The sequence below is a fragment of the Caloenas nicobarica genome, chromosome 5, assembly GCF_036013445.1.
Source record: "Caloenas nicobarica isolate bCalNic1 chromosome 5, bCalNic1.hap1, whole genome shotgun sequence".
NCBI classification, from domain to species: domain Eukaryota; kingdom Metazoa; phylum Chordata; class Aves; order Columbiformes; family Columbidae; genus Caloenas; species Caloenas nicobarica.
This window is the reverse complement of record NC_088249.1, coordinates 4199195-4217702: the sequence shown is the minus strand read 5'-3', so window position 1 is coordinate 4217702 and position 18508 is coordinate 4199195. Positions and strand designations below refer to the sequence as shown.

General features: G+C 57.3%; 2 protein-coding genes across 2 annotated transcripts; both read left to right on the top strand.

Moving 5' to 3' along the window:
• Window positions 1–3076: 3076 nt before the first annotated feature.
• PTGDR (prostaglandin D2 receptor) lies at window positions 3077–6813 on the top strand. Its single transcript, XM_065636541.1, has 2 exons — window positions 3077–3892; window positions 6323–6813. The coding sequence occupies exons 1-2, from the start codon at window positions 3077–3079 to the stop codon at window positions 6587–6589; spliced, it is 1083 nt and encodes a 360-aa protein (XP_065492613.1). The 3' UTR covers window positions 6590–6813.
• Window positions 6814–13686: 6873 nt separating this feature from the next.
• On the top strand, window positions 13687–18137 carry PTGER2 (prostaglandin E receptor 2). Its single transcript, XM_065636151.1, has 2 exons — window positions 13687–14532; window positions 16714–18137. Exons 1-2 carry the CDS (start codon window positions 13687–13689, stop codon window positions 16957–16959), a joined length of 1092 nt encoding a protein of 363 aa, XP_065492223.1. The 3' UTR covers window positions 16960–18137.
• Window positions 18138–18508: the final 371 nt, after the last annotated feature.

Below are 18508 nucleotides of genomic sequence, written 5' to 3'. Positions count from 1 at the left end.
TTTTGTGGCATGCTGCTTTTTCTTCCGCTGTGAGTTGTTTTTATTCTGCTTTTTTTTTGGTTTTGGTTTGGTTTTTTTCCCCTTCTCCACCAGGAATGTGACCAGCAAGAAGAGGGTCACATCGGAAGTGTGACAAACAAGAGAGATTCATCATACGCGGTGACGAGACTTTCTCAAAATCATTTTCCCCTCCCAAGTAGCTGCAATTTATGCAAATTAACTAAAAGATGAGTTAAACGGCGACTTGGTGCATCTGGCTGTCCACACTGCTTTCTCTGCCGTGGGGGAGGAAGGAGGGAGATGTGTCTGCGGTTATGTTCCTGGCTGCACATTGTGCCCGTGCTCAGCGTCAGACCTTCCAGCAGTGGGGGAAGGAGCTGGGATCAGGCGAAAATCATCCCCCCCACCCTCTGCCAGCCCCAGCCATGGCTGCACCCAGCACCTCGGAGGCACGGGTGGACCAGGAGATGGTCCCAAAAAGCCTTCCCCATCCCAAGCTTTTCCATCGCTCCATTACCGAGTGGTGCGAGGACAGGAACAGCAGCATCCTCTGGTACTTCGGGGTTTCCAGCCACCTGGTGCATTTAGGGGCAGCACCCACCTCCAAAAAGGGCTGGATTTTGTCATAGTTCTTCCTCCTCTCCCCAGGCAATCCCTTTCTGCTGAATTTGGCCTTTGTCCAGCAGGCTGGTGTCTGTTGAGGGACTTCTCAGCGGTGGTGGAGAAGCCCGGCACTTTGGTCTCTTCTCCATCAGAGCAGATGGGTAGCAATGTTCCCTTTGCAGGAGGGTGCAGGGTCATCGCTCAGCCAGCAGCACATCCCTGGGTGATGAGGAACAGTGTCCCATAATGTCCTCAGTGAAGGGGAACAGCATCCCGTAACATCCTTGGTGCAGGAAGGGAAGCGAAGCCCAGATGTTTGACTTGTGGGGGCAGCTCCTGTGGACGGAGGCAGCTTGCCTGGGCTGGGTTTTTGGTTCAAGAAGGCATGTCACTGCTCTGAGCAAGAAGAAGAAGAGATGTTCTGCCCACATGCAAGATGCAGCCTTGGGGACCATCCTCCTTGATGTCTGCAGTGCTGCAGGGCTGGCACCAGGGTCTGTGACAGACATTGTCCTCCTGGCCCTTGGCAGTCAGTAAATCAGCTCTCCCGAGCTGCTGGGCTCTTCTTCCCAAACCTCATCCTGAGGAAAACCCAAAGGATCTTCACGCTGCTTCTCCCTGCTCCGTGCTGCGCGGATCACCCCAAAAGTAGGGTCCCAGACCTGGAACGAGCCGCCGTGTGCTCTGCAGAGCAGTGAACTCCCCGGGTGCTGGCGAGCCGTCAGCTTGGGTGTGTTTTCAAGGATATTGCTCAGATTACTTCCCCAAAGCAGCTGAATTTCTTCTCGCCTGGGCCCCAAGCAGGACGTGGCCACTGGGTTCACGTTCAGCCCTAGCGAGGGCAGCACCTCAACATCACACGTGTGAGCGCCGAGCCGCAACAAGTTTCTATCTTGATTTCTTCCAGAACTGGGGCTCTCACCAGCCACAAATGGTCCCTGCCCTCTCTGCCAGAGAAGGCTTGAAGTCATCAGCTTCCTTCGTGCAATATGAGAAATACAGTCCACCACTAAAACACGCCAGGGCTGATGTCTGGCCCCTCCGACCGCCTTTCCCACTCCTCCTGTCATCTTGATACTTTCCTGTGCTTTGTGTACGCTCATTCAGAGCAGCAAAAAGGGGCCTGAAAGCAGACGACCGTGGTTTCGTGCTTATTCATCATCACATGTATCCTGCAAGCTGTGGTATGCGCTATGTCGTGGTGTTTCTGCAGCTAGAAAGGCCACTTTCTTTTCCTGGAAGAAGCTTTGGGTGCTTCTCACGGAGTTTCCCGGGGTAGCTGAGCACAGCCACGGGCATGGAGGGGCTGGAACCCCCGCAATGGGGGGGCTCAGCAGCGGTACCCCCACACGGCAGGCATGAAGGATGGGGTGCAGGTAGAAGTGATGCCTGGCCAGATTAAAAGCTCAAGTGTGGGATGTCTCCTGAGTCATACAGAGGCATGGGCACCCCTGTACCTGTAACCCTTCCAGGGGCTTGGCCCCAGCTCCTCACCCATAACCATCTCTGGGGTTCAGCCCTGACCCCTCACCTGCAGTCCCCCAGGGGCTCAACTCCAGCTCTTGACCCTGTACCCCCCGCCAGAGATTCAGCCCCTATCCTCTACCCTACACCCCCCCCAAGACACTCAGACCTGGCACCTTACCTACAATCCCCCGAAAGGGGCTCAGCTCCAGCTCCCTGCCCTGCAATCCCCACCCTCCAGGGACCCAATCACGCCCCCCTTACCCAAACTCTCCCCTCTACCCCATAACCCACCCCTCGAGGAACTCAGCTGTGGCCCCCTTACCCATAAGCCCACCCCCAGGGACTCAGCCCCCACTCTCTACCCTGTACCCCCCCAAGACACTCAGCCCTGGCCCCTTGCTTGCAGCCCCTCAAGGGTTTCATCTCCAGCTTCCTACTCTCTAACCCCCCTCCAGGGACTCAACCCCCGTTCTCTACCCTGTACACCCCCCCCCGCCAGACACTCAGCCCTGGCCCCTTGCTTGCAGCCCCCCAAGAGGCTCAGCTCCAGCTCCCTGCCCTGTAACCCCCGCAAAGGGACTCAGCCCTGAGCACCTCACTCGTAACCCCCCCGGGACTCAGCCCCTGTCCTCTACCCCACAACCCCCCCTGCCCAGGGATCCGTAACCCCCAGAGGACTCAACCCCGACCCCCACCTCTTCCCCGCTCCCGGGGTTTCCCCCCGGCCCGCAGCCCCGGCTCTCCCGGGGGACGCCGCGTCCCCCCGCCCCGGGATGGCGGAGGGCGGCTGCGGGGCGGGGGGGCAGGCAGCGGGAAGGGGCCGCCCCAGGGGCCGTGCCCGGTCGCTCCGCACCGCCTCTCCCCTCCTTCCCCCCCGTCCCTCCCTCCGCCGCCGCGGGCCGCCCGCCCCGCCGGGCCAGTCGCCGCCGGCAGCCGCGGCGCAGCCCCGGTGCGTTCATCCCGGTGCCGCTGCGGGACGCCCTATCCCGGTGACCGGATTATCCCGATGGAGACGGATGGTTACAAATGCCGTAACAGCCGGTACATCGAGAGCGGGCAGTCGGCGGTGCCCGGCTCGGTGTTATTCGCCGCCGGCTTGCTGGGCAACGTGTTGGCTCTTCTGCTGCTGGGCCAGCACCGGCGGAGGTCGCGGTCGCCCGGTGGTCGCCCACCGCGGGTCTCCGCTTTCTACGTGCTGGTGAGCGGGCTGGCGGTCACCGACCTGCTGGGCAAGTGCCTGCTCAGCCCCATCGTGCTGGCCGCCTACGCCTACAACCGCAGCCTCAGTGAACTGGGACCCGGTGGGCGCAGTGACGGTGAACCGGGTATCCTCTGCCAGCTCTTCGCCTTCTTCATGGCCTTCTTTGGGCTGGCCCCCACCTTGCTGCTGCTAGCCATGGCTCTGGAGTGTTGGCTTTCCCTTGGGCATCCTTATTTCTACCGACGGCATCTCACCCGGCGGCTGGGTGTGATGTTGGGGCCGGTGGCGGCGGGGCTCTGCGCCCTTTTTTGCGCCCTGCCGCTGCTGGGTTTCGGGGTGCCCATGCAATATTGCCCCGGGACATGGTGCTTCATCCGCATGGCTGGTGGTGGACCGCGCCAGCTCGGCTTCCCCGTCCTCTACGCCAGCCTGATGGGCCTGTTGGTGTTGGCCATCGGCGCCTGCAACGTGAGCAGCATGCGGCACCTCTATGGCATGGCCCGGCGGCAGCCCCGCCGCGGCCCCCCCGCCACCGCCACCCCACACATGGAGGAGTTCGACCACCTCGTCCTGCTGGGGCTCATGACCGTCCTCTTCACCATCTGCTCCCTGCCGCTCATCGTGAGTAACCCCACCAGCCCCCTCCCCCGGAACAGCCCCTTGCACCTTCCCCCCGCGCCCAAAAGCTCGTGTAATTGCCTTGCCACCCCCGAATATCCACCACCCCATCCCTGGGAGTCAGTTATTGCATTAACCCCCCTGGAAAATAATCCTTCTCCCTGCCATCTCCTCCCACAGGGGCTCGATTGTTGCTTTGCCCCCCCGGAGTAGTCCCTCACCTCGCCCATGGGGGTCAAGTCATTGCCTAAAGTCCCTTGGAGTAACCCCCCCACCAGCACCACTCAGTCTGGGAGGGGGGACATCAGGTCGTTGGTTTTGCCCTTTGGAATAAACCCTGGCATCACCACCTGCTCCCGGGGGCTTTGCCTCACCTCTGAACACTCCCCAGGCTGTCGGCAGGGGTCATGTTGTTGCCTAAACTCCCTTGGAATAACCCCCCCATCACCACCACTCAGTCCCGAGGGGGTCAGATTGTTGCTTTGGCCCTTTAGAATACACCCTGGCACCATCACCCACTCCAGGAGCTGTCGGGAGAGGGGGTCTTATTGCTTTAGTCCCTTCTGAATCCCCTCTACTACAGCCCCATCTCTGAGTGTCACATTATTGCTTTAACTCCCTTGGGATAACCCCCCCCGTCCCCAGCACCACCATCCCATTCTGGGAGGTTGCCCCCCTTGAATATCTGCAACCAGCACCACACCTCCTGTGGTTGTTTTATTGCTTTAATCCCCATGGAGTAACACAACCTCCCCCCTGCTCCATCATCACCACTCTGTCCTAGACTTGCCAGGAAGGTTGTGTCATTACTTTAGTCCCCTGTGAGTGTCCCCCACCCTGTCTCAGGGGTCTGGTCGTTGCTTTAACCCCCATGGAATAACCCCCAGCACCACCACTTTGTCCTGGGGGTGAGTTCATTGCTTTAACCTCCACGGAATAACCCCCCCATCACCATCACTCTGTCCCAGAGGTGTCGGGAGGGGGTCACATAATTACTTTGGTCCCCTTTGAATATCCTCCGCCCCCTCCCAGGGATTTGGTTGTTGCTTTAGCCCCCATGGAATAATCCCAGCACCACTATCCTGTCCCAGGACGGGGGAGTTAATTCATTGCTTTAACTTCACTGGAATAACCCCCCGTCACTCCCATCTTGTCCTGGGTAGGGTCATTGCGTTGCCCCCCAAGAATACCCACCACAGCGCTATCCCATCCCTAGGGCTTAGTTCGTTGCTTAAACCCCCCCATCACCACCACTCTGTTGCAGAAGTGTTGAAGGGGTTGGCTAATTATTTTGGCCCCCTCTGAATATTCCTCGCCCTGTCCCAGGGGGTCTAGTTGTTGCTTTAACCCCATTGGAATAACACCCCCCCTCCGTCACCACCACTGTGTTCCTCTGGGGTTGTCCCAGAGGTATTGGGGGAGTTGGTTCGTTGTTTTAACCCCTTAAAATAACTCCCCCCCCATGTCTGTTCCTAGGGAGGCTGGTTCATTGCATTAGACCCTTCAATAATCCTCTCATTCCCACTCCCTCCCTGTCCCACAGGTGCTGGGTAGATCCAGATCCCTTTGAACCACACTGGGTTTCCCAACCTGAGGGAAAACTCTCTGAAATCCTCCCCCTTCTTCCCAGGGGTGGGGGTCCCACTGGTGGGATGGGAATGGGAGACCCCCAGCATGACAGAGCCCTCGTTGCCCACCCCCCCCAGCAGTGCCCCATGTCCCAGGGTTGGATCCGCGGTGTCACCTTGCTGTCACCAACTGTGAGCAGAGCTGGTGCCGCGGGTGGGGGCGTCCCAAAATCGGGGAGGGGGTATGGGTGCTGCCACTGCCCTAGGTGACAACTTCCACCACTGCTCCCTGTCCCCTCTGTCACACTCTGGAGCCGTATCATGACACACCAGCAGCCCCAGTATGATTTGGCTCGTACTGGTTCTGGAATAACCCCAGTGGTCCTCAAACAAGCAGGGCTTCAGGCTGGACCTGGAGGTGGAGGAAGGACCTTGACCCAGCAAGGGTCACCATCTAGCTCTGGTCCAACTGCATTATCCAACGGACACCTGGTCTGATACCCATTGCAGCGGGGGACAACCCAAATGGGATGTATCAGCCTCAAGAGGGGCGCAGCACCCACCACTGCAGCCTGCGGAGACTGGATGTTCTCCTTTACCCATGAAAAATCCCAGTTCTGGGACCAAATCTTCAGCTCTAACTTCCTGGCCCCAAAGGGGACATGGTGTCCCTGTGCTACCACAGTCACTGACCCATCCCCAACTCCCAATTTTAGGGTCTGCAACCCACAACATGTCCAGATTCCATGCATACAGGTATTGGGGGTTAAAACTTCTTTTTGCTGTCCCCATGAGAATCTTTTTCCTCCCAGCTTTACCCCTGTAGTGCCATCTTTTTTCATTTTTCCTTCTTTTTTTTTACCAGATCCGGGCATACATGGGAGCATTTGCTGCTGATTTCAACGAGAACGCTGACCTCAGCGCCCTGCGCTTTCTCTCCGTCAACTCCATTGTGGACCCCTGGGTCTTCATCATCTTCCGCACCTCCGTCTTCCGCATGTTCATCCGCAGGCTTTGCCGCAGGCTCCATTCCCGGAAAGCCACCCTGAAAGGACCAGTCCCGGGAGGGGACAACCAGTTTTGTCCCCCGGGATGGCGCAGGACAGACACCCCGCAGCTTGGTTTTCCCTGAGCGCGTGGGGTTGGCAGAAGCCGGCGGCTGCTGGTGAGGATGAGGAGCGAGCCTTCGGCCCCAGAGCATCTCGGGGCTGTCGCAGGAGAGGACGGTGTCCAGCTCACAGCGAGGGGTGGGCACGAAGTGGTTTTGCCCCCTCCCCAGGCTGTGTTTCACCCCAGAGAGGAACTGGGGGGGTGGTCCCGAGTGCCTGTGAATATTTCTGAGCAGCAGCACTTTATGGAGGGTTTGGGGAGCACCCGGCCCCAGGAAAGCAAGAAGGTTTTGGTGTGTGGCTTCAGGGCAGCAGGGATGCACAGGGAGGAGAGATGTGTGTGTGTGTCCCCATAGAATAAAGGTGTTTGGAAGCCCTGCTCCATCGCCTCATCCTGTGCATGAGCCCCTTCCACGCTGAGGGCGGTTCTCCGGGGCTGGTTCGGGGTGTCCCTGGCCTGGGCAAGGGGGGTGTGAGGGAGATTTTGGAGGTGTGGAGACTCAGAAACTTGAGCAGCAGCTCATGACCGTGTCAAGGAGCCGAATGGCACACAGGGTCCCTCACCGGGATGCCCATTGCTCCTCGCCGGGATGCCCATCATCCCTCCCCTACCCCTCCATCCCCTGAGCAGGGCTGTGGTTTCTCAGCAGTGGTTTACTTTTCTCTCAAAAATTGATTCCTCCAGGCACTAATGTTGCATTTGTGTTACTCAGATGGCTACCTGTTCTGCTGTAATTATTTTAATTTGGTATCTGTGATGATCCGGAGCCTTAATAAGAGCAGTAATTGAGAGAAAGCAGAGCCTGGGATGTATAACCTCACGGCACAAACATGCAAGCAAACGATCATTTTAATGAAAGATCCATTTCCCCTCAACCACATGTATTAACTGGATTTAATATCTGCCTCAAGTGACCATTTAGACCAAAAAAATTATGATAACCAAAGTCTCTATCTGCTTAGTGTCCGCGGAGGAGACAGGGCAAATACTTCTCTCCCTCTATTTAGCTAAGCCTTGCAGGGTGTAGTCGTGTTCCTGCCAGTCCTCACACGATATTTACTCCTGGTGTCAAACGGATTCTCGTTTTTGAAGGAGGAAACTCATGCAAATCTATCTTGAGGCTTTTTGAAGGTGACCTGGTTGGGTTGGGTCTTTTTTTGACCTGCCAAGTTCTTATGGCTAGAGAAAAGGGCAGACCTATGTTTGGGGATGTACTGGGGGGGACCTGCAAGCTCGATGCCTCTCATCGATGTTTTCTAAGGAGAAAGAAAAGAAATGAGGGTTGGTCCGCGTATGGGTTTCATATTACTGGCGTGTTATTGACTTGGAGATGGCTCACGTGGGACTGCAGAGTCAACAGCGCCCAGCCTGTGCGGTGGCTTTTGCCGGACCTGTTTCACTGCGGCACAATGAAGGCCAGGTGAGATAATGGTTCTGCAAAGTCTCGCTGTTGTCCCCTCTGGCCATAGAAACATAGAACAGTTTGGGTTGGAAGGGACCTTCCCAGCTCCCCCAGTGCCCCCCCTGCCATGAGCAGGGACATCTGCACCAGCTCAGGTTGCTCAGAGCCCCGTCCAGCCTGGCCTGGGATGTCTCCAGGGATGGTTCAGCCACCACCTCTCTGGCCAACCTGGGCCAGGCTCTCACCATCCTCAGTGGAAAAAAATTCTGGGATCTCCTCCACCATATGGATCCATACATCGCTCAGGACAGACAGACCAGGCATGGCCGGGCAGTGACATGAGCTGTGGGTGGTCGGCGTGTGCCCAGGCTGAGACAGGCCATCATCTGCCCATGACCCTAATGAGGATTCACTCCTGGAGAGGTCCCTGCACCACCATGTGTAGATTTAGAGCCCAGGGCATCCATGCTTCATGGAAAGCAGTAATTGAATTAAAAATAAATAGGTTCTTTATTAAGATGTGTGAATGCAGACTCCATCCGAGCCCTGGGATAATGTGCACACAGTGGTGTGGGACCCATCCGTGACTTTATCATCAGAGGAAAGAAATGGCTTGCGGGCTGCCGGGGTGACCCCCCTGTCCCTGCACCATCCCCACTCCCTGGCTGGGTCTGTGCACGTCCTGGTGACCTTGGCAGACTCATCTGGCTTCTGCAGCGCTTTTAATCGACGTTGTGCCCTTCCTGGTGTCCTACCTGCCCTGTGAGCAGACTTGGAGGCTCCAGCCGGCCACCGCTGCCTCCGGGCAAGCCCAGCTCCGGCTGCAGCCAACAAGGTTTGCATTGGCGGCTGAGGGCCAAGCTGCCCTCCCAGCAGATAAATCACTTATTGACGTGTTCCTGGGACTTGGGACTGCCATATCGCCGTCCTCTCCAGAGATGGCAGCACGTCCCCAGCCAGGGCTGGGCTCGGAGCACGCCGGGCACCGCCGCCGCAAGGAGGGGGCTGCCACTTTTTCTTTTGGGTAACCCATTTTTTAATGCCCAGACACATATGGTTTAGGTCTTCAAGGAGTTACATAGCTCAGAACCCTTTGCTATTACAGAGCTTGGAAAATATTAAAATAAATTTAAAAGAAAAAAGAAAAAAAAATCCCTGCAACACGCGGTTTAGTTGTAAATGTTGCTAAACAGGAACCGAAAAAAGCCCAGAGGCTCAGGGCTCTCTGGCCAAATGCTGAGGAGGTGAGAGCTGCTGTGCAAGCCCGTCCCCATCGCGTCCTCCCATCAGGCTCCTCGCACGGCTCAGCCGGTCCCCGCGGGCCCCTCCGTGCCAGACGGCTCCTCTGCCAGCGAGCCTCAAAGGGACGGAACTGACACTTAATGGAGGCAATAAAGCGATGCTGCTCAGCTCAAGGCTGTAGCTCATGCTACGATGCTCTTTTTGGAGATGTTGTGCCATGCCTGCTGCCCTCCAGCACCGCCGGCTGCCCTGTGCCACGCTCACAGTGTCACCGGTGTCACCAGCATCCTCTAACCCTGCATCCTGCTCCTTTCCTGGACATAAATCAAGCATAGTAATTTTTTTTTTTTTTTTAATTCTCAGCTCATGAAATCCAGGCACAACTTCTCACAAGCTCATTTCCCGGCAAATTGTTTAGTTCTTGCAAAGAGCCCTTTTAAAATTATTATTATTTTTTTATTGCCCGCCTGCATTTTTTTGGCCATCCGGGAAGCAGGAAGGCGCGTGCCTGGGCAGGCAGCAGTGCCGGGGCTGCCAGGGAGCTCATCAGCCCGCGGGGATGTAAGACACAACCAGCCGGTGAAGAGTTTGATATTTTTTTAACCCAGGTTCTTGCACAGAACGGCAAGTCAAGGCACCAAAATCTGGATGTGCCATGACGATGCTCAGCCCTGCTCTTTTCCAGGGTGGTGAACGAGGCTGCTGGCAGCACCGGTGGGCAAGGTAAGAAAAGGGGCTTTGGAAGAAAAACAATGTCTGGCTTTGCTAAACACAAGTCAGATGGGGTTTTGGTTTAAAAGGGTTGAAATCCACCGATACAGTCCATCCCTCCATGCACAGGAGCGCTGGTCTCCTCCCTGCCCACATTGCCAAAAATGTCCTTTAAAACCTTCTAGGGATGGAGCAGGATCCCAGTGCCCTTCCCAGCCACAGGCAGCAAAGTCCAGAGGTTGAATCCTCTTAGCTACCTGGTTTATATGAAATTCATGCAGCTTTCCTACAATCCCACAGTTTTTTTCTCAAAGTGGGTCAACCCTGGAAATCTTCTCTTAGGGAAGACAATGCCAATGACCCTTGGGAGAACATACGGTCCTTGTTAGTGGCAAGACAGCCGGAGATAAACATGGAAGCAAAAGGAAGAAAACAAACACTTCCCAAGAAACAAGACAGATTGTACCAAGTGGCATATTCCTGGTTTTGAGCTCGGAGGAGAAAGAAAAAAATAAAAAAGCCCAGCAGTTTTCCTATTATTGCAAAAATATCCCATCAGAGGCAACTGCCGGTTGAGAAGCCCCAAATGGGTATTTAAGGCTCCATTAGCTGCCAGGAAAAATGAGCTCCAGAAGATGCCAAAACCCCTTCCTGAACTGTGACACGAAACACCAGAAAGGAGTGGGAGGCTGGGAAAAGCCTTGGAGCAACCACCCGACCGAGTGTCTTCTGCTCGGAAAAGGTCTCCGTGAGCTGCTCAGATGGACCAGGTCAGGGCTCGGCCTCAGCTCCATTTTTTAACCTGATTTTTGTGGACACCACAGAGGGCTGAATGTACCAGGGTTTCATCAGGCTGGGCATGAGGAAGAAACTTTTTCCACTGAGGGCAGTGAAACACTGGCCCAGGTTGGCCAGAGAGGTGGTGGATGAACCATCCCTGGAGACATCCCAGGCCAGGCTGGACGGGGCTCTGAGCAACCTGAGCTGGTGCAGATGTCCCTGCTCATGGCAGGCATGGCACTGGATGAGCTGGGAAGGTCCCTTCCAACCCAAACTGTTCTGTGATTCTATGATTCTCTGATCCAGCTTTCTGGAAATAAACGGCATCGCTCCCATCATCAGATGTGTCCACATGCTTTGGTGCTCTGCTGGATTAGGTCTACAGGGCTGGGAGCAGGGATAAACAAGGTCTTGGGATAGGTGTTTTTCTGGCCCATCTGCGTGCAGGGTTAGTCTGGGTGTTGGCTAAAACACCTTCCCCTCCCTCACACCCATCACTTTGGCCACAGGAATTGGGCGGGCTGGGGCTGCGGGTGCCCTGCCACCGGCAAGGTGACTGCGCATCCTCCCCAAGGTGCTGAAGAAGCGTTTGAGCTGCACGACATAAAAAACCAAAGCGAGGAGTAGAAACGGCCCGTCGGAAATGGAGGTGCTGTCACAAACCACAGCTCACCCAGCGCTGGAGTTTGCCATGTACCATATTTCCTTTACGAAGTTCCTGTTACAAAAGCAAAGTTTTTAAAAAACAACAGGCAAAATGCGCTTGTGGCAGCAACCTCCCATGTCCATGTTGGGGCTGATCTATGCTGCATCATTTCACCGGGGTTTGGGGGAACCAGAGCACTTTGTGATGACAGTTTTCCCTTAGGTCATGGGTGAAGGGGTGCACCTAAATCCTGCCTGACCCCCAGCCGAGCTGGGTCCCAGCTCGGGGGCCAAAGGAAAGGCTTTGCTCTCAGCAAGGTGGGCACACGACTAGGGAAATACTTGCTCCAGGGAGACCTTATTGGGGCCTTTCAGTACTTAAAAGGGGCCAATAAGAAAGATGGGGACAGACTATTAGTAGGGTTTGTAGTAACAGGACAAGGGTTGATGGTTTTAAACTAAAGGAGGGGAGATTCAGGCTAGACATGAGGAAGAAATTTTTTCCACTGAGGGTGGTGAGAGCCTGGTCCAGGTTGGCCAGAGAGGTGGTGGATGAACCATCCCTGGAGACATCCCAGGCCAGGCTGGACGGGGCTCTGAGCAACCTGAGCTGGTGCAGATGTCCCTGCTCATGGCAGGGGGGGCACTGGATGAGCTTGGAAGGTCCCTTCCAACACAAACTGTTCTCCGATTCTATGAAATACTATGCAGCAGCGAGAGTTTCCTCTGGCATCTGCTGAGCCTGAAGCCCCAGCAGAAGGAGCTTTCCTGGAGCTGGGATTTGGGGCAGATGAGCCACGTTCAGCAAGGCTTGCAGTGGGAATAAGGGTTCCCTCTGATGTGCCCCCAACAGCCCACTCCTGACCATACACTGGCTGCAGGCAGGATTCCCATAGGGAGTTCTGATGACATATGGGAGAGGGGGCAATGGGGACACGGTGTGTGGCTGGCCATGGGGCAGGGAGTTCTCCAGTGGCTCTGGGCACCACCAGACCCACCTGCACAGCCCAGGTTCAGCTGTGGCTCCCTGGTAGCCCACCCTGCATCAGGCTGGTGGAGATGGCACCAAGGCTCATCACGCCATGGGGTTCTCAGACCAGCACTGGGGCTTGCTGTGCCTCTCAGGGATCCCAGATCAGCATTGGGCTGGCTGTGCATCAAGGTTCCCAGTGCCAGTCCAGGGCTCTCAGACCAGGCCGGGGTTTGCTGTGTGCAGGACTCCTGAACCAGCACCAGGGCTGGCCATGCCGCTGGGCTCCCAGATCAGCACTAGGACTAGCCCAAGCTTCCCGCAGCAGCAGTGGGACTCCTGAACCACCACGGCAGCCAGCTGTGCGCAGGGCTTCTGGCCCGGGATCAGGACTCTCGGAGCAGCACTGGGGCTGGCTGTGCTGTGGGGCTCGCAGCCCAGCACCGGGACTCGCCATGCCTCGGGTCTCCTGGAGACGCACTGGGACTCCCAGACTGGTACCGGGGCTCTTGGACCAGCCGGGGGCTGGCTGTACCTCGGGGCTCCCGAAGCCGCACTGAGACCCCCGAACCAACACCGGGGCTGTCTGTGCAAGCCTCCCCCTGACTGGCACTGGGGCTGGCTGTGCTGCAGGGCTCCTGCAGCATCACCGGAGCTCCCAGAGAAGCACTGGGGCTCCCAGCCCGGTACTGGGGCTCTTGGACCAGCCGGGACTCGCTGTGTCTCAGAGCTCCCGGAGCAGCACCGGGACTCTCGGAGCAGCACTGGGGCTCCCAGCCCGGTACTGGGGCTCTTGGACCAGCCGGGACTCGCTGTGTCTCGGAGCTCCCGGAGCAGCACCGGGACTCTCGGAGCAGCACTGGGGCTCCCAGCCCGCTACCCGGACTCTCGAACCGTCTGGGGCTTGCCGTGCGAGTGGCTCCTGGACGGGCACCGCGGCTGGCCGTGCTTCGGGAATCCCGCAGCAGGACCAGGGTTCCCGGAGCAGCACCGGGACTCTCGGACCGGCCGGGGGCTGATCGCACCTCGCGGCTCCCGGAGCCGCACCGGCGCTCCCGGACCAGCGCCGGCCGCGCCTCGGGGCTCCCGCCGCAGCACGGGGACTCCCGGAGCAGCACCGGGGCTCCGGTACCGGGCCTCTCGGACCTGCCGGGGGCTGGCCGTGGCGGGGCTCTCAGCCCGGTACCGGTGCTGCCCCGCCGTCGGGTCCCCCGGAGCAGCACTGCGGGGCCGGGGGGCGGCCCGGGGTCGCGGGGCGGGGCGGGCCCGGGGGCGGCGGGCGGGGCGGTGGGGCCGGGGCGGGGGGAGCCCCGCGGAGGGCGGTGCCGGCGGGGCGGTGGCGGCCGCGCAGTCGTTCGGCGGCGGCGGGATGAACGGGACGGGGCCGGGGCTGTGCGAGGGCGGCGGGGCGCTGCCGGCCGGGGCCCGCCCGCTGGTCAGCGCCCTCATGTTCTCCGCCGGGCTCCTGGGCAACCTCCTGGCCCTGGGGCTGCTGCTGCGCTGCCGCCGCGGCCCCCGCCCGCCCTCCCTCTTCCACGTCCTGGTGCTGGCCCTGGTGGTCACCGACCTGCTGGGCACCTGCTCCGTCAGCCCCTTCGTCCTGGCTTCCTACCACCACAACCGGACCTTGTCCACCCTGGTCGAAGGAGGACACATCTGTTTTTACTTTGGCTTCGCCATGAGTTTCTTCGGCCTCGCCACCATGCTCATCCTCTTCGCCATGGCGCTGGAGCGATGCCTGGCCCTGGGGCAGCCTTATTTCTACGAGCGCTTTCTCAGCCCCCGCACGGGCTTGGTTGCCCTGCCTGCCATCTACACCTTCTCCGCTGCCTTCTGCTCCTTGCCGCTGGTGGGCTTTGGGCAGTATGTGCAGTATTGCCCTGGCACCTGGTGCTTCATCCAGATGCATCTGGACTACTTCCAGCACAACGGTGGTAGGGAGGTCTCCGGGTTGGATGTCACCTTCTCGCTTCTCTATGCCACCCTGCTCCTCTTTCTCATCCTCTCTGTGCTGCTCTGCAACCTCAGCGTCATCGCTAACCTGGTCCGTATGCACCGCCGCGGGCAGAAGACACGTCGCTTGGCTACACTTGAGCAGCCCCGGGCAGCCGGTGGCTCCAACCGGTGCATGTTCTCCATGGCCGAGGAGATCGACCATCTCCTTCTCCTCTCCATCATGACCATCACCTTTGTCATCTGCTCCCTGCCATTCACGGTGAGTGCAACCACCCCTCCTCTGGTGTGGACTTCCTCTCCCCAACACCCCTGTTTCTCTCCCTCCCTTTATAAGGCTCTGCTGCCCAAGCTTTAAGGACTGAGGTCAAAGCTTAGCTCCTCCTGAAGCTTGGGAGACCCCCAACTCTATCAGGCAATTAGCACATCTTATGGGGAATTGGGAGAATCATTCCCTGTACCCTGAATGCCGCAGGAGGATAGGGTGGCAGAAAGATGGGGTGGCAGAAGGAGGGTTTGGTAGAAGGACGGGGTGGCAGAAGCATGGGTTGGTAGGAGGATGAGGTGGCAGGAGGATGAGGTGGCAGGAGCAGAGGTGTCCTCCCATCCCACAGAGGCTCTGTGGCCAGGCAGTGTGGCCCCAGCAGAGTCTGGGGTAGGGGTCCCCTGGACCACACGGCAATTGCTGTGGTTCCTGGAAGCCGGGCACTCATGACTGACGTGTGAGAGATGGTGGAGCAAGAAATTAGACATCCAAAGATGAAGGAGATGCCACTAGGCTGGAGTGGAGACAGTGGGTGTCTCTGCTGGGTGGGAAGAGTTATCACAGATTTCTATGGCAAAAGGGAAGGACAGAGCTGGAGACATGGACAGGTGGTACCCACCTTACCATTAGATGGAGGTCTCCGTTGCTCTGCAACAACACCGGGCCATAGGCATGGAGATGGGTGACTGCTGGGAACAGAGACTGACGCATGGGCCACAGCATCCCTCATCCCCTGTCCCCTCTGTGCATGAGGCTTCCAGCAGAAATCTGGGGTCAAAACACCACAGCCAAGAGAGGAAGGGAGAGAGTGAGTCCCCTGATGCTTTTCATACATCCAAGCTGTATTACACCAGCAGAATCACGGACTCCAAAGCACCTCAAGCCACTCGTGTCCCCTGCCCATATGAGACTGCCAAGGTGGGAGGTCATTTTGTTCCCATTAGAAACGAGCCCCACCAAGGTTGGGAGTGCAGCCAACGCTAATTTTGTGCTTGTGGAGTTTAAATAGACACCACCTTCCCTCCATGCTCACTTTCTTTTCCCAAGGGAAAAGAAAATAACCACAAGCTGTAGCTGAGCCAGGCTGCCTGGGCTTTAAGACAGAGAAAAGACAAAGCAGTAACGTCCATGTGCTCATGAGCATCCCGGGAACCAGAATCAACATCCTGAGAGATGCTTCAGCTCCCGTCAATGGGCCCACGTGTGATGGGTGGCTCTCCCTTTGTCCCAAAAAAGCCCAAGTTTGGGTGCTGTGGTCATTACAAAGCGGAACCCCCTGTTGGGGACACGTGGGCAGAGCCCTACAGGTCTGCTGGGGGCAGATGGGATGGGAAAGTGCCTCTGGCGGGGATCCCATGGGCCCTGTGGTAGCAGATATAGCCTTATCCAGAAGCACAGCCAGTTTTTTTTTTTCTTCCCGTCGTCCAGCTCCCATGTGGGGTTGTGTTTGGGTTGCGTTTTGGCAGCCTCTCAAACCGAGCTGCCCAACACTGCCAGTGCCTCCTCGGCACGACACTTTCTCTTCTGGCTGGGGCTGCCCACAGCAGCCACCCCTCCGAGGAGCAGCCCGAGCACGTGAACCCAGCAAGCATCAGACCACAGCACCACAAAATCCTTCCTAACCCCACCCTGCTGACCTGAGGGCAGCCCTCAGAAGCCCCAGGTACCGACTGCACTGTGGCCACCTGGTACCCCGGGATGCAGCATCCCCGGGTGGTACCCAACAGCCAAAGGAGGGATGCTCCTGCCTCCCATGCTCCTGTCCCATCTGAGCATCCCGTCTCCCCCGAAACGAGGGGGTGGCGACTTGACCCGTCTGAGTCAGGAATGCTGAGTCACCCTTCCAGGAAGCCCCATAAGCTGCGATGAGTCGGCAAGTTGTAGGCACGACTGGAGCGGTCCAGCCTCCCGCATCCTCTTACACATTTATTCATCCTGTCTGGTTTTCAAGGTGAGACCCACTGTTTCCTTAAGTTGCCACTGGCTTAATTGTGTTAGGGCTAAACTAAGCCTCACTGAGAGCAGAGCGCAGGCCTGGCTTTCCTTAGCAAGAAGATAATTTCAATGGGTGGAGGCAGAAAGGGTGCTGTGACAGCCCAAATCTCCCCAGGGAGCTGCCTGGGGGCCAGATCCTGGCAGCCCAGACCCAGCATTATTTCTCCCTGTCGTGTTTTGCAGATCCGCGCCTACATGAACAAGTTCAGCCAGGAAGAGGACAGCCACGACTGGGACCTCCTAGCCCTGAGGTTTCTCTCAATTAATTCCATCGTCGATCCTTGGGTCTTTGCCATCCTGAGGCCGCCGGTCCTGCGGTTCATGCGCTCAGTGCTGTGTTGCCGGGTGTCTCCCGCCAGCCAGGACAGACAGACTCTTTCCCCTGCAAAGACAAAACTGGCAGCACGGCTGGGCTCCTGTGGGCAGTAGATCCATAAGCTGTTCCAGGAGACATCTGCCAGGTGAAGCACAGCCCTGGTAGATGTTAACAAAGCTCTTAAGGCTCGTAAAGACACGTATGTGCTGTAGGGTGGGCCAGGGATGGGTGGCTTGGCCAGGTGTCATCACGTGTCTGGGAAGTCACTGCAAAGCCAGTGTGGATTCTTACAGGGCAGAAAACACGGTGAGACAGGGCTGGAAGGGCTGATGAGTACCTGGATATCGCTGCCACCCTCAGACGGGGCTGCTCCCACCCGGCAAAGGGTACAGGCTGCGTTCAGCCTCGCTGCGGGAGGGTTCGGGGGTGATGCATGGGGGTCTTTGCTATAACACTACTGCTGGGGGTGTGTCAGGGACCAGAGTTTCCCCGTGTTGGAAGGGACCTTCAGATCCCATCTAGTCCAACCCCTGCCATGAGCAGGGACATCTGCACCAGCTCAGGTTGCTCAGAGCCCCGTCCAGCCTGGCCTGGGATGTCTCCAGGGATGGTTCATCCACCACCTCTCTGGCCAACCTGGGACAGGCTCTCACCACCCTCATTGGAGAGGAAGGGAGCACTGTATCCCCAAATGTTCCCCTTTATTTAGTAGGCTGGTTGCCTAAAGAAACGCACTTTATCAGGTGTAGGTCTTTGTGCATATGTCTGTCTGTCCCCCACCCCCAGAGATTTGAGGCTCTGGTGGGTGCCAGCCCAGCATGTCTGAGGGGCTCTGGGGGCAGAAAAAAGCTGAATTGTGGCATTCCCCTAGTGCCGTGATGGCAGCAGAGCTGCCTGACCCCTCCTGACCACCCCTTCTGCAATTTTCTTTGTCCTATGGTTTATGCAGGAGCCAACAAGGGGCATAAAATCTCACCCCATTGGACAGCATCCTTCAGCACCACTATTTTGGTTTTTTTGGTTGTACATGTTGCTCTTCGGGGCTCTGGTCTGGGAAAAGAGCATCCAACCCCTCTGGCTTCTCCCACGAGTGAGTTGGGTTTGTCCCAAGGCCATCGCTGCCATCAGGGGTTTCTTGGGGGGTGCTCGTGGATCCCCTCCGTGCAGCATCCAAAACACCCAGTGTCATTGTGCTATTGCAAGGGGGGTGTCTCAATCGTTCAAGAGCTGCAGCTCTGCTCAGAAAGCCCAAAGGTGCCGAGATCGGGAATTTTTCTTCCATTCGGTAGTTGAGATGATGTAAAAAAAAATTATTATTTAAATAATAAATGTCTCTGAAAGGAGCCTGCTGAATCGTGTGTGAATTTGTGCTGAAGATGCATTTCAGGGTAGATCTGACTCCCGGAGAAAAAACATCACCTGCCTGGAGCATCAGTGGGATGAAGCCTCAGGGATGAGGGGAGAGAACAGGAGGGGAAACACATGCCTACGGTTTCCTAAAATGTGAAAATAAACCATGTTTTATAGATGTGTGATGACATTTTTACCTTACCTCTGCAACCTGGCCCTCAAGCTACAGAAATACCTCCACCTCTGAGCTCTTCCCTAAGACTTGTGCATCCCAAAGCCAGGGAGAGGCAGGCCAAGCTCCTACCTGTTATC